The following is a 19,243-nucleotide window of genomic DNA, read 5'->3' on the forward strand; positions in this document are numbered from 1 at the left end:
AATAAAATCCCCAAAATAGTAAAGAATCAAATTGAGAATAGAAATAAGTGTTAATAAGGAATCTTGAAACCCTAGAGGAGATTGCGATTACGCCAATTGAACACCAAGATAGTTTTCCCAAATTTCGACAATCGATTTTACCCAAAAGAGTATGGAAGAACCCTAGAAATTGGGGATTTTTTGGTGATTCCTTAAGATAGAAAAAGGTGAAAACACAATAAAAACAAAAAATAAATTAGATAAAGATTCAGTATAGCGAAATAAAGAAAGAATTGATAGTAAGAAATTAAAAGATAAGTCCTAAGAAGCCTTGAAATCCGAAAGATCTCACAACTCCTTCAAACGGCTCTAATCTCCCTCCAAAGAATATCAATGGCAAGAAGAAGGTTGAAGATGGCTCCCACAATCAAAAAGATTGTTAAAACAACTTAAAAGAAAACTCAAGAGAAAATCCTTGGAGAACTCAAAGAGAATTTTCACTCAAATCAAATCTGAAATTTTCAATGTAATTGTAATGTAATGTAGGGTGGTGGCCAATCCATATAAATAGGCCTTATAACTAGTCCTAATCTAATTAGAAAACTAAAATAAAATAAAAACTCCTAATTATTTTAATATGGAAATTCACCAAGGGTCTTTATTTGGGACTCGACCTGAATATTTACATAAAAATTAAACTAAGTAAAAATAAATAAATAAATAAAAATAAAACTTTACAACTTGGGCCACTTTGACAATTTGGCACGATTTTCAACTAAGTATGGGTGGATTTCTTGATTGGGCTTGGAATCTTCTTATTGGGCCTTGCCTTCAAGAATTTGGGTTGGGCCTTTGTGCCTCGTATCATTCCCCTTCCTCAAAAAGATTAGTCCTCGAATCTGAAAAATCAAATGGGGACAAGTCAGCCATATTGAAAGATGGACATGTTTTAAAGCATTCAATCCTCTCAAATTATTTCCACAAACCATGAATAAATCGTGAGTAATAAATCAAATGGTAAACGTAATCGTCACAAGTAGGTATTTGAAAAGGTTCACACGGTTCACAGAGTTGCACAATCATACCATGCATTAATTGACGGACTATAGATTCACTCACACATGCATCATAAAAATTATCAAAAACAATAATCTTTTTATCAACCATCAAAATATATAGATCATCAATAAATAAAATATGACAGTCAAGCATGTTTCGATCTAAGTGTTTTACAAAAATTAAATCATCAACATGATCTTTGTCACTATCTGAGGAGTACAAAGGTGTTTCAAAAGTTTCAAGCATCTTACCTTTATAATGAGAAGAATAAGGGTCGATTTTACCTTTTCCATTTAATACAAACCTTCGCTCATCGGGGGCATAGTGTAGTCGAAACTCCGTTGTTGAGTTAACCTTTGTCAAATGCAACTCAAACTTCATGTATAACCACAGAAACTTTTCGACATCCTTCTTCATATGTGGCCAATGGAAGTGTTCTATCCCACGTAAAGGTGGTAAACCTTTAGGGGACTCACTAAAAAGATCCACATAATCCTGCAAAAGACATTGAAACACACTAGGCAAATATCCATTAATGTTAGATAGAGATAAATAGTTTTGCCTAAACCTCACAAGGATACAAGGTTGTTTATTGAGTAGGGCTCTCCGCACATCTTTTTTTGTTCCAATCAATTTTTTCTCTCTAGTTTTGCCACTTGCGGATTCACTCACCTTTGGGCCATTTAAATTTTGACTTTTTTCACTACTAGCCTCTTTTCTCTCTGTCTTTTTAATTTTTCCTTTCTCCCTCACCCCTCACAAAATTTCATCATTTTTAATTGATCTTTATATACATCATTGGGATTTAAAGGAGCAAGAGTGAATTTTCGCCTTTAAACACAAGAGAGTATCTATTGAGCTTGCCTTGGTGTGTAACATCACGATCAAATTGCCAAGGTCGTCCAAGGAGCAAGTGTGCCACATGCATTGGGACCACATCACACCATACCTCATCCTCGTAATTCCAGAGCTTAAAAGTGATCAAGGACTGTTTTGTAACCTTAACTTCGAGCATTCATTAAGCCACTTGAAGGTGATACGGCTTAGGGTGCTCGATACAAGGTAACTTTAAGGAATCCACCAAATAACTGCTAACTACATTTGAACAACTCCCACTATCAATCATAAGTGAACATAAGTTACCTTTTATAAAACACCTAGAATGGAAAATATTGGTCCTTTGGTTATCACAATTGTCTCCCATTTGGATGTTAAGGGTGCGGAGCATCTTATTATTATTATTATTATTTTGGACTACCCGCAATACAAACACTCAACACTCAAAAGAAAAATTAGCAAACCTCACCGTTAATCACTCAAAAGAAAAATTCAAATTCTCAATGAGGTAGAATTCAATCTTGTGAGTTCTTTATTGGAGTTTATATCAACCAATTAGAGAGTGTGAACCAAACTACCAAAGAATCCTAATTTGCACTAGGATGCCAAAAGCGGCGAGACACCAATTGATTTGTGTTGCACTGAGGAAGGATTGTGCACATGTTTAAATTCTACTAACACAAGAAACAAGAAGGTGTTAGATATTGTAAAGGAAGAATAAAAGCAAACAAATGAAAACCTACAGCTAAGAATCAATAAAATTGCTGAAAAGAAAAACCCAAAAAGCTGCAGAGTAACTTGACAACTTCGTTCGAGGTGTTCCCGATCTCAAAAAATCATGAAAATAAATCTGGAATGTCCTTAAATATTTAATTTTTGATCTGGAAAGTTTGGGCACTAAAATCAACCCGCTGAATATTTTTTTTAAAATTTTATTGGATTTCGTCTTTTTCAATTTTTGACTTTTTGACTGATTTTTTTATGGAATAATTGTTTTATATTCAATCACAGTGCCACAAATATGTATGTAAAATTTCAGATCAATTGGACAACGTTTACCCACTCAAATGAATTTTTTGAAAGATTTTTCCGGTAAACTGCTGTTTTTGCTTTAAAAATTGAGATCGGTTTAGAAATCAACCAAGAACACCCAAAACGCCCAAAATCTGATACCAAATGATACGAGGGTTGCGGACCAAGATCGAGTTGCCAAGTCACGGAAACTCCTATGAAAACCCTAAACAATCGGATCTGAAAACGAAAGAGAAAATTAAAAGATTAGAATTTTGAATTTCGGATCCGAAATAAAATCTCCAAAACAATAAAGAATCAAATTGAGAATAGAAATAAGTGTTAATAAGGAATCTTGAAACCCTAGAGGAGATTGCGATTACGCCCAATTGAACACCAAGATAGTTTTCCCCAAATTTCGACAATCTGATTTTACCCAAAAGAGTATGGAAGAACCCTAGAAATTGGGGATTTTTTGGTGATTCCTTAAGATAGAAAAAGGTGAAAACACAATAAAAACAAAAAAATAAATTAGATAAAGATTCAGTATAGCGAAATAAAGAAAGAATTGATAGTAAGAAATTAAAAGATAAGTCCTAAGAAGCCTTGAAATCCCGAAAGATCTCACAACTCCTTCAAACGGCTCTAATCTCCTCCAAAGAATATCAATGGCAAGAAGAAGGTTGAAGATGGCTCCCACAATAAAAAAGATTGTTAAAACAACTTCTAAAGAAAACTCAAGAGAAAATCCTTGGAGAACTCAAAGAGAATTTTCACTCAAATCAAATCTGAAATTTTCAATGTAATTGTAATGTAATGTAGGGTGGTGGCCAATCCATATAAATAGGCCTTATAACTAGTCCTAATCTAATTAGAAAACTAAAATAAAAAAACTCCTAATTATTTTAATATGGAAATTCACCAATGGTCTTTATTTGGGACTCGAACCGAATATTTACATAAAATTAAACTAAGTAAAAATAAATAAATAAATAAAAATAAAAATAAAACTTTACAACTTGGGCCACTTTGACAATTTGGCCTGATTTTCAACTAAGTATGGGTGGATTTCTTGATTGGGCTTGGAATCTTCTTATTGGGCCTTGCCTTGAAGAATTTGGGTTGGGCCTTTGTGACTCGTATCACTGAGTTTGGCGTATTACACGTACAAATGAGCATAAAACCCTATTGGCATTCCAAACGTATCCTAACCTTTTACTAAGTTTACACGAGCATCAATTATATATATGGCATAATGCCAAAAATATCCCCTAACATTTTTTTTGTCAAATTTGTCTATTTTTAATGGACATGCTGATGTGGTTGTTATTTGACTAACGGTCAACATTAACCGCTAACGTGACAATCCAAATGTAATTAAATGCTGATGTGGTACTATTTTGCCACATCAACAAATGATTTTAAAATTATTTAAAAAAACAATTAAAAAACCCTAATTTCCTCTCCCCATCTCTCTGCTTCTTTCCTACATTTCTTGTTTCCTACCACATTTCAAACAAAAAAAAACCCACCATATTTCTTCTTCAATCAAAGATTAAAAAAAATCCCACAAAATATTTTGAAAATAAAAACCCATAATGGGAAGACCAAAGATATGGGGAATATTCAAAAGGCTACTAAAGAAAGAATCATGGTGGGGGAAGTGCGTTTTAGGATCGGCTTTTAAGTGGAAAAGATAAACATTCATCACTTTTCTTCCGTTGACAATTTGCTTTTCAAAATCGCTTCCATTTTCGAAGCGAATTTCTTGGTTTCTACTATATGTTTCTTATATATTTGTTGCATATATATTTATCTTTGGGTTCTTTTTTGGCATTTTCTTTTGGATTCAGATATGAAAAAATAAAGATTTAATATTAATGGTTACTACAATAAGAAGGAAGAAAAAAAGTTTCATGGAATAAGATATATTTGATTCTTTTGCTCTTACTTTGTGTTTTAGATTGTTGGGTTTGAGTTTGAGGCTTCCTTTGGATTGAGGTTTAAAGGCAGTGAGGTGCGTTTACATGAAAAATATGGTGCCAAACTCACTGCTATGTTGTTTGGTTTAGACTGTCGGTGCAGTGAGGTTTCTTTTCCACCACGCTAGTCAACTGATTTTCAACTGGAGAAATCAGCAGCAGTGGAGGGCTAAACCGAGTTGTTGGCACTGTAGCAGACAAAATTAACCTTACTTTTATTTATTATTTTACCATTTTATCCTTAAAATTTAAATTAATTTCTTTCCCAATCTGCAGAAAACTCTGCTCTTCAACTCCTGCTCTTCAATTGACACTCTTACAAAACCCCACCAACAGCACAGCAGACTCAAAGAAGCTCTATTTTTCGACTCATCCTATCAATCTTGTTCTCAACTTTGATCTGGTAAGTCAAAACCCTTCTTTTTCTACTCTATATATGTGTTTGAATTGTATCAAAGTAGTTTTTGTTTTTCCTTCTCATCTTGTTCTTAGCTAAGAAAATAATAACTACCAAGGTTCATTTGTTTGTGCGTGAGGTAGAAATATTAAACTATAAAAGGCTTCCTTCTGACCACATATACTAACATCCTGAAGGTAGAAATATTAGGATTTTATTAGATAACGGTAGAAATATTTTTAGCTTCATCTATCTTTCCTGCTTTGCATAGAGCACTAATTGAGTGACTCCTACAAATTGCACAAGGTCCAATAGAAAACATGAAGGAAAGTAAAAATCAATCATGAATTAATGATCTACAACTAGTTTTACAGCCTTCTGATCTTGTTCTTAGCTAAGAAAATAATAACTACCTGAGTTCATTTGTTTGTGTGTGAGGGTACTAGAAACTGTATGTAAGCTCTTTGTGACCACATATAGACCAATCTTTTCAAGCTCCTTCGCTACTCCAAAATCACTTGCCTTGCAGAAAGCTTCTATTAACATCCTGAAGGTAGAAATATTAGGATTTATACCCATTTGCAGCATGTCATCCAAGATATATATATATATATATATATATATGCTTACCAGAGATAAAGTTGGTAGAACATTAGAGGTTGCTGCTTGCATGTCAGCTGCACCAAAAAGTAAAATAAATAATAAGCAGAGAAAGAAATAGATATGCACAATAATGTGAGAATATTGATTATGAATATGGAAAATGAGCAAGTGACTGTTTAATTCTTCAAAGTTTATAGGGTTTAATTATGAACATCCCTTACACCGTCCTCTCTCATTCTTTCCACCAACTTTCAACATCACCAGTTTTACCTTCCTTATAAAAACTTGAAATCAATGTATTATACACAACTCTGTTAGCAAAATCTCAGAACTTCTAATCTCATCCAAAAGCTCCAACCCATTTTGCTCATTGCAGCATTCAGTTTCCTCTAGTAATGTCTGGTGACCAACACCATTTTCCTCATGATATACTGCAGAGTGAAACTGGTTTTCTTCAACATTATTCTTTCCCTCCTCATCATGTACTGAAGATTGAAACTGGTTTTCTTCACGAGTAATCAGTGTATGCTCTTCGTAGCCTTTATTATCCAATGCATCATTCGTGGAAGGTAATCCAGAACCATTAGTATTTGATCTATTAGATATAAGATTAGTAGAACACTTCACCTCCAACAAGTCAGCAGCAATTTCAGCACGCTCCAATGGATCTAACCTCATTACATCAGCAGCACATATAGCTTCCTGGTAACCATCCTCCTTCATCGACCTCCGTCCAAAAACAAGTCCAAATATCCGTGACCTCCGAGAAGTAGTCCTAGCCAAAATCTTCCCATTACTCACATCAACTTCACCCGCGGAATTAGACCTATCAGCATCATAGTTACAACTTTTAGTCTTCATTGGCATTCTTTTACCAGACATAGGCTCATCCGTATCATATCCCGAAGGAAAAGGAAATAGAACACCTTCAGATTCCCCTTCTTCACCATCTACTTCCCTTAAAAAATATGCTTCCCTTTATGATCAAGAAACATATGGAAATTGGCTTCGATTCCATTAGCACAGATACTAACAACCTTTTCCCTCGTCTTTAAAACCCCTTGAAATTTACCAAACCGAACATACCAAGGTGATGTTTTCAAGGTCCCATCAGGTTGTTCAACTACAATTATATCAACAGCACCACCAAAGGGATGAAATGGACCAAACACAGTATAAACACCACGAGATATATAGCTACCTAGTCTCCCCACAGCATACATCCTCTTCCCTTTGAAAATTCTAAAGACACACCCAGATCTTAAACAGTTGAAAATTCAACCATAATTTAAAATCCCAATCGCAAAAGATTGCCTTTTTGTCAATTGGGATTCTTCAAATCTCACTCCAAAAAGTATAGAACTTACAATTCTGCAAATACCCAGATTATAAAAACTCAAAATCAATACATAACTCAAAAGCATATTCGTTCTTTTGACCATTAGAATGCACCCAGAAAGAAACAATTATATCATTAAAAACCCAACAAAAAAAAATTTTTAGAAATATATACCAAAAAATTAAAGAAAATTAAATGAACCTGGGAAAATTCAAAGCTTATAGAGTGAGGCTTATGAGCAAAATAGAGAGAGATTTTGTAGATTGGGTGTGCACCTCGGAAATGTCGAGACTCGACTGAGTAAGAAAAATTATTATGAATTAGATGAAATTTTGATAAAGTTGAAGTTATTAAATTTTAAATGAAGAAAATATAATATATTTTCTTTTGTATTATATCTTCATAATCAATTTTTAGGAAAAAAATTAAACGGTAAATATTTTAGATTTTCTAAAGGTTTTTTAAAAATTAAATAAAAATTTAAAAATTTTACTCAAGATTAATTGATTAAGGTCAATCACTATCGAATCCTTTTTGAAAATAATATTTGTTGATTTCTATGGAAATTTTAAAATAATATTTATGTATTTTTAAATTAAAAATTAATATTTTTAATGATTTAAATTTTTATACATGATAATAAAATTTTTTAGTAAAATCCAATAGAATTTTTCTATAAATAAGTGTGAAAATTGATAAGTAGATTAGGACTATTTATTAGTTAATGAAAATATTTTTATTTTATTTTATTTTATTTTATTTATTTTAATATTATATTATTCTATAAAAATTTAGGTTTAAAATTTGGCTTTTGTTTAGAATACAATGGACAATATAATTTTATTATTATTTAAAATCTATATATATCAAGCAATTCAATTATATTCCGTAATTAATTTTAAATACTATATCACAAAAATTTCAAAACTTAAATTTTAATACTTAATTTTAAACCCTTATTTGTTTTTAGTTTATCAAACACTTTTTATTTTTAAATAATACTTAATTTATATATAAAATTCAAAATTTGAAAATTCCGAGTGCCCTCTTGAATACATCATTGGAAATATCTATAGTACTTTTATCGATAACATTTCCCTATTTCAATAAAAATCTTGCCACTTGAATTGAAATAATGAAGCCCAAACCCACTTCATTGAACAATAAACAGGCTTGCAAAAGAAATTGGAAGTGAAGAAAGAAAAAGAATAGGGAGATGAGATGAGATATCTTTTAGAAAAGCGATAATAAAGAGACCAAAATTAAACAAAGGAAAATAATGGAGGATGGAGTAAGTAATATATATATAGTGGGAAGTCCAACGAGTAAAGTGAAAAAACAAAAGCCCGAGGACGAGTGCGAGATTATTGTAATATTAATCTTAAAAAAAAAGTAGTTTTCATGAAGAAGAGGTAGGAAGGCCACATATACTAATTATTATCTAGGATCTTTGAGAATTTTTTCTTTAGTGTTCATATTATGGCTTTCATCCATTTGTGATGTGTTATTCTTATTTTTTTATGAAACTATATTATTATATCTAATTATATATTTATGGTTTTATGTCGGTTGACATTTAAAATCAAAATAATAATAATAATAATAGATGGTAAAGACACGAAATTTTGTGGAGGGAGATAGTACCTTAGCAACAAAAGCTGTTTGGGATGATGAGCTGACGTTGATATTTTGTGAGCTTTGTGTGAATGAAGTCAATGCTGGTAATAGACCGACAACTCATCTAAACTCAAAAGGATGGGAAAATGTGGTTGCTCTTTTTCAAGCAAAAACACAAAAAAAAAAAAATATGGAAAACCTCAATTGAAAAATAAGTGGGATACATTAAGAAAGGAATGGTGTCCATTTAAAAAGACGGTCGATGCTACCGAAGAATAGTGGGCTGCAAAAATACAGGTTAGTGTTAACTTTATCATTATTTTAATGCATAAAGTTTATTGAAATTAATTATTTACAATTATAAAAATCTTAGTATAACATTTAAATTTAACATGTTATGTAGGAAAATCTTGATTTTAAAGTATTTAAGAAGAAAGGAATTCAACCACGATTGAATGAGTTAATGTGGCAAATGTTTGGTGGCATTGTAACCACTGGAGAGAACGCATGGGCACCTTCGTCTGGTGTTTTTCCAAGTGGGGTTCCTATGGGAGATGATGCACCTAATGAGGGATTTGGTGATTCAGATGAACATAGTAACGAGAATGAAGGTATTCCTCCTGATGAGGTACCATCAAACCCTTCTCATAAAATCCATAATCGAAGAAAGCAAACACTTGGGGTTGTACATGGTAAAGGAAAAAAATCAAGTTCAAGTAGAAAATCATCAAGAAATACATTAACTACTCAGATTGAGAAATTGTGTGAGAGTATGGCTAGTCCAAGGAAGTCAGTGAATGAAATTATTTTTCCTCACTCTCAATATACTATTTCAAATGCAATGGATGTTTTGCGTGCTTTGGGAGATGAAATTCCAAAAAAAGATGAACTGTACTATTTTGCCACCAAAATGTTCCAAATACCGGTGAAACGAGAAGTGTTTTTGAACTTAGATCCAGATGATAGGGTTTGGTGGCTTCGACGTAAGTATGCTTAACAAAATCCAATTACATCATTTTCATCCTCGGTAGCAACATCCTCATTTCCCTTCCACCCATACCATCAACCACCTCCACCATAAGCTCCTTAGAATTATTATTGTAACATAACTATACTACTTTTTTATATATAAAACTAATGTATGCTACTTTTTATGTTTGGTATTTTTATGCTATGCTTTTAATCAAGTTTCTGTGTTGTATAGAATATCACGAGATTTTAAAGGATTTATTTTCATTTGATTACTTTTTCAGGTTATGGATGAATTTAACAATATGTATAATAGTTTTGATATGAATTATGATACCCCTAAATTAAGTGAAGAAGCTCAACGAAGAATAGCCACAATTGTTACCCAAGTTGAGAACAACAATTATCATGAAGAGGAAGAATATGTGTTAAGCAGTGTATTGGTACACCATGAAACTTATTTCACTATGCAACCGCGTATGGATTCAAATTATACAGGTCAAATGTGGGTGGACGAAGTATTAAATGGGCACGATGATCGTTGCATGAATAGTTTTAGGATGCCAAAAGATATATTTCTCAGCTTGTTGCATGATTTGCAAACAAATTATGGCTTAAAGAATGGGAAAGTATCGGCGATAGAGAAGTTAGCATTATCATTGTACATTCTTGGAAATAGAGAATCAAATTCAAATGCAACAGAGCGATTTCAACGATCTAGGGAAACTGTTAGTCGAATTTTTACTAATATGCTGCATATATTTGCTCGAATGAGAATAGACATGATTAAACCCACTGAAGGTCAATTCGAGGAAGTACCGAACCATATTCGACAGGATACAAGATATTGGCCTCACTTTAAGGTAAAATTTACACAATCTTTATTTTTTTAAAATATAAATTATTTCTAACTTTTATCTCATTACTTGTATTTATTTTAAAGGTTTGTATTGGGGCCATAGATGGAACACACATAAAAGCATGCATTTCTCCTTCTTGTCAAATACCTTATATCAGACGGAAAGCTGAACCAACTCAAAATATTATGGCAGTTTGTGACTTCAACATGTGCTTTATTTTTGCATTTCCTGGTTGGGAAGGAACAGCACATGATAGTAGAATTTTTTTGCAAGCACTTAGAAAACAAGAGTTGAAGTTTCCACACCCTCCATCAGGTTGAACTTTAATTTTTTAATTACTTTTTACATAAAAATATTAGAATTTTTAGTTTATTTTTAAACTTGGTATTACTTTTTTATAAGAAAATATTATCTTGTGGATTCAGGATATCCACAAATGGCAGGTTTTCTAGGTCCATATAGGGGGAACGATATCATTTACCTGATTTTCGTCGAGGTAATCATCAAGTTTCTAGAAAAAAAGAAATCTTTAATCATGCCCATTCTTCATTACGCTCTGTGATTGAACGAACATTTGGAGTGTGGAAAAAAAATGGCCAATATTAAGAGATATTCCAAGTTATTCATTCAATAAGCAAGTTTTAATAGTTATTGCAACAATGGTTTTGCATAATTACATTCGAAGACATGCTTGGTCAAATGATGAGGATTTTCGAGAATTTGAGAATATACCCGACATGCCAGTCTCTTCAAGCCAGTTTGACAGAGGTGAATCGAGTTCTTCTAACATAAAAAGTGACCTTGAAATCACGATGTTAAGGAAACCATTGCAACTAGTTTAATGAATCCATATTTGTAAAAACATTTTGTATCATAACCTAATTTCTAGTAATAATGAAACTTATTATGTCTTATGTTACTATATTTTTTTTATTAAAAATCATCTGTTTAGATACTTTAAAATTTGATCCAAGTATAATGTTACTATTTGTGAAAATAATATTTACCATTGTTATAAAAAAATATTTAACTATAAAAAATTAAAAATAATTATCATTTTATCTAATAAATAATTTAAATTAATTATATAATTCATTAAAATATTGGAAGATACATTTTAATATTTTATTAAATGAATTTATAAATTCACATATTTTAATAATTTTAAAAAGTAAAATAATTTAAAAAACTTCTATATCAATTCTAATATGATGTACTTAATAGTCATTTTTTATTCTCATCTCACCGCTACAGCTGTGTTTGAATCCAAACACACACTCCACCATTGTTTCTAATCTCACCGCTACAGTATCCAATCTCACTGTTACAGTAACTAATCTCACCGCCACCGCTGTTTTTAATTTCACCGGAGGTAAACACACCGCCCATCCAAACTAGCCCTGAGTTTTTGAGATGAGGATGGGGATGATATGGGTTTGGGTTTTAGATTGTCGATCTAAATTTTCTGAATGGAGTACTAGCTTGCGAGAGTAGCTCCGTCGAGGTCTAACAGCTTCACATGACAATGATGATGAACGATGGAAAAAGTTGGAAGTTTTTATTTTTATTGATTTAGTTATTAGGAAAATAAGTAAAGGAAATGAAAATTAAGTTTCATTTATTTGCATATTTTGGAGGTTTTCATTGGTTGTGGGGTTTAGTGGATCCAAATTTTCTTTATTGGATAAGTAATTACTTTTGTAACCAACAATAGAGGTCAATGAACCCAGAACTTATCTCTTGGTCACGGCTTCCTTTATACCAAACCAAAAATAATAAGGGCTTATGTTTGTCTTGTAAGGTCTTTTAAATTTTGAATTGGGTGTAAGAATTTTAAGAACAGGTTCCTTTAATACAGTAAACAATGTTGATGATGGTGATTTTAAAATAATTTTAATAATTTTAAGAATAGGTTTCAAAAACCCAGAAAATGATTAAGGAGGCTTTTGAAGGAGAACGAGAATGATGATGATGGTTTTAAAATCATTTTAAAATAATTTACTGACGTGGCATATAAGACAAAATAGTGCAATGTCAGCATTTAATTATATTTGACCGCCACATTAGCTGTTAATATTGACTGTCAGTCAACTAAAGGCCATGTTAGTATGTCCATTAAAAATAAACCAATTTGACAAAAAAAAACGTTAAAGGCCAAAGTGATCAAAAAAATATAAAGGGTCAAAGTGACCTAACAACCAAATGTTAGGGGCTATTTTTGGCATTATACCTATATATATAAGCATTTCCATACCTGTAATCATCTTACCCACATATTCATGCCCTGTATTTGGTCACATATGCATTTTCGTACCCTGTACATCGTTCTATCATATAACAATTATTTTGCAATTTAGTACATATATTGTTTCTTGATCAAATTCACAATCACAACCCCATTCATCATCTAACACACACATTCCATATTAAAAGACATATTTCAATATAATTTCCATATCACATATCATAATTTAATTATTTCATATATTTTCCCATTTTATTCATTTTAATTATTTATCTCGATGTTACATATCAAATTCAATCAAAACCTTTCATATTATCATAATAGCCTCACCTTAATAATTCAACAATCAATAAATATGCTTATAAAATCAAATGTTTCTATCCCGAATCATAAAAGTATAAACTGAGGTTTTGCGCGTCATTAGTCAATGATTTTTGCTTTTCCTTTCCCTCTCGGTTGTTCGATGTTGTCATTACCTAAAAATAACCATAAAACATATTAAATTATCAATTTCCAACCAAATCAAAATCAAATACCAAATTTCACATGCTTTGCAATTTATTCAATTCAATCCCTGAAACTGAGACAATCATAATTTTTAATTTAGGAATTCAGATTAAAATTTGATTTCGCCAAAACTCATTAGTGACCCTCTATTTTCTATTATTATCAATAATTTATAACAATTTTTTTTATTTTTTTAACTTGGTCTCTAATGTACAAAACTAATAATTAAGCTTTACAATTTCGTTCATTTTATATACTAAGCTTAATTTCTAACAATTTCGCACCAAATTCATTTATTTCTCAACAATGGAAACTTTTAAAAACTTTAAAAGTTTTATGAATTGGTACATGGGCTAACTAAATCAAACTCTCATGATTAAATTTCCATAAAAATAAAAAAAATGGCTAGGGACTTACTTGAAATTGAAAGGCCGAATGTATGAAAACCTAAAGCTCTCTCCTTTCTTTTATTCTTTGGTTGCTATGGTGTTTGATAAAGAAGATGACACCAGTTTATCTTTCTTTCCACTTTGTTCTTCTATTTATACTTAAATTAACATGTTTAATCATAATTAATTAATGTAAACTTTAGTTAATTATTCATTAATCACCATTAGTTAATTCTAATGACATTCCATGTAAAGGCCCAAATTTAAAATTATCGGAATAGTGGTTTCGTAACCACAAATCCAATTTAAAGAGAAATTTATTTTAATATTTTTGCATGAATATTGATATGATAGGAAAAATCGTATGAAAATATCGATAGAAAAATTTTCTTGATTAAGCGGTTAGTTAGAAAAAGAAATTCTGAAGAAATTAGGTAAAATAAGATATCGAGACTTGATCTCATAAAACCGAGTCAAAAATATTTTTATAAATATTTATGAAGTGTTAGTAATATGGTATTAAAATTTCGTTAGAAAATTTTAATGTTTGGGTAGTCAATTAAGTAAAAAGAAATAAATTGAAAAATGTGTAAAAGTTACTAGAGGGATTAAATAGCTCAATTGTGAAATGAGGAGGGACATAAATTGAAAATAACCCCAAAAGGAGATATTTTGGGCGGCATACGCTGAGAAAAATCAGGAGAATTGAAGAAATAAGGGTAAAATTGGAATATTACAAAATTTGCTTTAAAAGTTAGGACTAAGGTGGAATTATCTAGATTTCTCTTTATTTTTCTGCACTCTCATCAGCAAAAAAAATGTCCTAAGGGTTTCTTCAAGCTGGGTTTTCATAATTTTTGCACCAAGTGAGTTAATTCTTGCCTTTTTCTTGTAATTTTTGTGTTTCTAAGACTTTTACAACTAGGTCCTATTACTAAATTCATTAGTTTTTGATTTTATGAATGATATTGAAAGTTGATATGAATATGTGCTGGAAGTTTATGAGGAAATAGGATGAAATTTATGCTTTAATTTATTTATGAGATGATTTTATTAGGTAATTCCAATAGAAATTGATTTGTAGGACCTAATTGTGAAAAAGTTTGGAATTAAAGTTTAGTGCTGAAATTATGACTTCCAAAGGTTATTAGGTAGTTTAAAGTGATATAATAAAGTGTTGATTGAGAAAAATCAGCTCAATTGAGAGGTTAATTGAGCAGGGACGAAATTATCATTGTTGAAAGCTTAAGGGAAAAATGGTAATTAACACCATGCACTAAAACAGATTTGGACAGCAGCAGTACTCTGACTTTTAAAATTCACTAAAAATTGTAGAGATTGAATTAGAGGATGAATAAAATATGAAATTAAAGCTTATTGAGTCTAGTTTCTTATAAAAGAAACGGTGTAAGCAATGGAATTGTAAATCATGAGATATAATAGATTTTGTGAGACAAGGTCAGAATGAATTCAGGTTCCCCTATTCTGACTTTGGAAAATCATTAAAAATTTTAAAAAAATGATTATGAGTTATAATTTATATGCTTAGAATCCTTAATGAGTCTATTTTCTGAAGAAATAAAGGGAAGCATCATCCTAATTCTGTACAGTGAGATAATTAATTTTTGGTGAAGAGGGGTCAGAACTGTCATACAGTGAAATAGGGGAAACTTTAAAGAATAAACTGTACTTATTGGCTACACCAAAAATTCTGAAATTTTTATGGTAAGAATATATGTGAGTCTAGTTTTAGGGAAAATTATCGGATCTTAATTTGGAGTTCCGTATCTTAATATATAAATAATTTAGTGACTGTAACTCAGTGAGGCAGCTTTGAATGCACTATAAATAATAATGGAATTGTAGAGAAAGTTACATATGAACATGAAATGTATTAGATTAATGATTAAATTTATTTATTTAGATCCAGAAAATTCAAATACGAAGCAAGATCGAGGAAAAGAAAAAGTTCGGGATTAGTAGATTTTTGTTTACGAACAATTGTCGAGGTAAGTTCGTGTAACTTGAATTATATTCATAAATGCTTGAAATGTTTGTTATTGATGTGAATATGATTTGGATGTTTATTGTATGATAACTGATGAAGTATTGATATTCTGGATGAAAAGAGGAAATAAATCTCGGTTGAATGAAAGGAAAGTTCGATGGATCTTTGAAAAAGAATTGACGGTAAAAAGGATCTAGCCCGGACGGGTGATCCTATCCTGATATAGCCCTCCCGAAGAATATGTGGAAAATGGATTTAGCCCGGACGGGTAATCAGAATTAGGGTCTGAATTTAGCCTGGACTGGTAATTCAGATCCAAGCTCATTAGAGTAATTGTCGTTGCAAGGGATTTAGCTTGACCGGTAATCCCGACAATACTCGTGAGTTTATATTACAGAGGATTTAGCTTTGATCTGTAATCCATTTGTAAGGATGAGGTTCATGAGTGTGCTCTCTGAAATGGAAATGTGCACACATGAATATGAATTGACGGACCGGATTTGTACACTTAGGTGTACCCTGAATATCAATGAAATTCCAAGTAGTTCAACGGGATAAATATGGAAAAATAACAAGGAAATGGAAATCATGGAATTGATGAGCTCATGAATCATTTATCTTTGTAATGAGTTTGTATGAGGTTGAGTTTGTATGTGATAGGTATATGTTTATGTGAATTGGATGTGTGCTTGTGTTATTAAATGATGGATGTATAAGTATGGTAAGTATAATTCCTGTTGCATGAACTTACTAAGCACAAAGTGCTTACCCTGTTTCTTTTTCCCCTGTTTGTAGAGTTAAGAGCTCGGAGGTCGGATTTGGTCGGAGACACATCACACTATCAATCTCGAGATCTCGGTACATAAAGGAACTTTATTTTGGAAATCAATGGCATGTATAAGCTAGTAAATTAGATGTTAATGTGAAATGAATGTACGGTTAGCCATTGGTATGGCTAACAAATTTTGGTTTTGGTATGTGATGAAATTATCTTATGAATATGATAAATCTATCTTAAAAAAAATTCAGTAAAATCTGGTAATGCCTCATACTCTATTTCAGTGACGAATACGGGTAGGGGGTATTACATTCCACCATCTTCATCCACTAACATTTAATTTAAATTGGTTTATTAACCATTTAGTCCCTTGGATAATTACTATCTAAGTCCCCAATCCTTTTCCCAGTTAAAATTTTATAGCGATTAAGCTTTTACAATTTAGTTATTGGGACTTAATTAACCATATTTTTTACTAAATGCTTAACCAATTTTTTATTCATAAATATAATAACTCTATAAATATATGTAATTATTATTTACGGGCTCAGTTTACGAAAACTATGTCCCAAAATCATATGTTTTGACACCATTGGAAACTGAGTCGTTACAAGATGTATGTCTAATCCTTAGGTGGTTAACTTGCTCACCTATGATGAAGGTAAGTGCTGTAAATTCCGTTTGAACTTAATAAGTATTAAATTCTTATGTAGCACCCCTTGCTTGACCCAACCCTCGGGTCCGAGCTACAGAGTGCTACACTCGCCGTTGGAGCAACCTCAGATAATTTTACATCCTATAGTTGTACACATATGCAAATAAGTATATTATCGCATTCATACTATGCAAAATATTCGTTTCTGGGTCCCATTTCGGGCAACGTCGTGACTTCATAATTTTATTGTCGCGAAATTTTCAACTGAGTTACGTCGTGATGATATGTATATCTACGTCGTGACATCACTCATTGTCAGACAATGTTGGGACGTCAGGGACTCATGGTCGGACGTTGCCCCTGTTTTTGGCAAAATGTATATTTGGTACCTAATTCAAGTGTTTCCAATCACAACATATTATCATAACCATTCATATGTCAATTCCTCCTATGCCAAAATAATACAATTTAAGCTAAAATAAGTCTATATCTCATGGAACCAACCATTGAACACATTACCTTAAACATATCTTTCATTTAAGCATATTCAATTTCCATTTCAACCATTCATATGTAACGACCCAAAACCCGTTGGCACTGGAAAAGAATATTATCGGGCTTTCGTCTTAGTAAACTGAGTCATAAATAATTATTAGAAGTAATTATAAGATTAGTTGAGTGCTTAATTAGGTATTAATTAGGAAAAAGGATCAAATTGAATAAAGAGTAAAAGTCTAATTATAGATTAAGAGAAAGTAAAAGGGCTAAAATGGAATTAAGCCATTTATATGAAATAAGGTGGCATATATGCATTAAATCCAAGATTTTATTTAAGTTATATACAAATATTATATGTATATAATTATTATAATTATTAACTATAATTATTATTATTATTATTATTATTATTATTATTATTAAATAAAGTAAATAGTGGACAATTGTATGGTAATAAAATATACATGTGTAAAAATTATATTTGTACATTTGTAAATCAAACACCTAAATTACTTATAATTTAAGTATGAATATATTTTATAATTATTAATTGTATTAATTATATTATGAGATTTTTATATAATAAATAAATTAAGGACATGATAAGTGTATGATGATGATAAGGTACAAATGTAATAATATTTATGTGTACAATTGCAATACATGTAGATGATATTAAAATAGATATTTACTAATAATTATTATTAAGTTAAAGATATTTATTAAATTAAATAATTAAACTATGAGATTTTTATTTGATAAACAAATTAAATAATGACAATTGTAATAAAACTATTGGCACAAATGTAGAAATATAAGTGTGACCAAATGTAAAATGAATATTGATATTAAAATAGATGTTATTATAATATAAAGTAAATAAAATAAAATGAAATAAAAGAAGGAAGAAACAGAATAGGTAAGTGACGAAACAGGGAAAGAAACAGGGGAGAAAGAAAGGAAAAATTAGGGTTTAAGGTTTTAAAGTTTTAAAGGTAAGTCAATCAAGTCCTTTTCTTTTAATTTAGATGTTTTAGAAGTCTTAGAACAAAGTTTTGTTGGATTTAAGTTGAAATTTTGAAAGTTAATAGATTTTTAGTAGGGTTTATGTTGAATAAATGATGGAATTTAGGATTTATTTGATAGAAATTTTGATTAGAATTGAATAAAGGATTGAATAGTAAACTAAGCTATAAGTTTTGAATTTTAGGGATTAAATTGAAATAAATTCGAAATTATGAAAATATGATAAAAATTAGATAGTTAAATGTGAGTTTGGCAAGAAATTGAGTAGTAAAAGGTATGAATTGAGAAAGAAAAACATATAGGTTTAGTTAGGATTAAATTGGAATTAAAGTAAAAGCTAGATAAAAATTTCAGCAGTTAAATTATATTGTATCAATGATTATGAAAATTATCTTAATTTTTTTCGTAGCTAATATCGCACCCGAGGCATCCACGAAGAAAGGAAAAGAAAAAGTGGACGAGGAATAGACACGAGAATCACAGT

General features: G+C 30.8%; 1 protein-coding gene and 1 long non-coding RNA gene across 4 annotated transcripts; one reads left to right on the plus strand and one right to left on the minus strand.

Moving 5' to 3' along the window:
- Nucleotides 1-5,457: 5,457 nt before the first annotated feature.
- LOC105788861 (uncharacterized) lies at nt 5,458-7,553 on the minus strand. Of its 3 annotated transcripts, XM_052627549.1 has the most exons (4): nt 7,409-7,553; nt 6,496-7,239; nt 5,896-5,942; nt 5,458-5,812 (listed from the first exon to the last, which is right to left on the minus strand). In XM_052627549.1, the coding sequence occupies exons 2-4, from the start codon at nt 6,748-6,750 to the stop codon at nt 5,656-5,658; spliced, it is 459 nt and encodes a 152-aa protein (XP_052483509.1). In that variant the 5' UTR covers nt 6,751-7,239; nt 7,409-7,553; the 3' UTR covers nt 5,458-5,655. The 3 variants fall into 3 exon arrangements, 1 of the variants encoding a protein (XP_052483509.1); XR_001132180.2 differs by having other exon boundaries at nt 5,896-7,239; XR_008193742.1 differs by having other exon boundaries at nt 5,896-7,239; nt 7,483-7,529.
- A 7,009-nt stretch (nt 7,554-14,562) lies between these two features.
- LOC128034831 (uncharacterized) lies at nt 14,563-17,717 on the plus strand. Its single transcript, XR_008190888.1, has 3 exons — nt 14,563-14,660; nt 15,719-15,803; nt 16,598-17,717. It is a non-coding gene; the product is annotated as an uncharacterized LOC128034831 (long non-coding RNA).
- The last annotated feature ends 1,526 nt before the right edge of the window (nt 17,718-19,243 follow it).

This window comes from Gossypium raimondii, chromosome 2 (genome assembly GCF_025698545.1).
Source record: "Gossypium raimondii isolate GPD5lz chromosome 2, ASM2569854v1, whole genome shotgun sequence".
Classification (NCBI taxonomy): domain Eukaryota; kingdom Viridiplantae; phylum Streptophyta; class Magnoliopsida; order Malvales; family Malvaceae; genus Gossypium; species Gossypium raimondii.

Coding starts and splice junctions, on each gene's coding strand:
- LOC105788861 (XM_052627549.1), bottom strand. CDS start 6,750: ATGTCTGGTAAAAGAATGCCAATGAAGACTAAAAGTTGTAACTATGAT. Junction 5,943..6,495: donor TTGCTGCTGACTTGTTGGAG/GTGAAGTGTTCT, acceptor TTTTTGGTGCAG/CTGACATGCAAGCAGCAACC. Junction 5,813..5,895: donor TTCTACCAACTTTATCTCTG/GTAAGCATATAT, acceptor TTCTACCTTCAG/GATGTTAATAGAAGCTTTCT.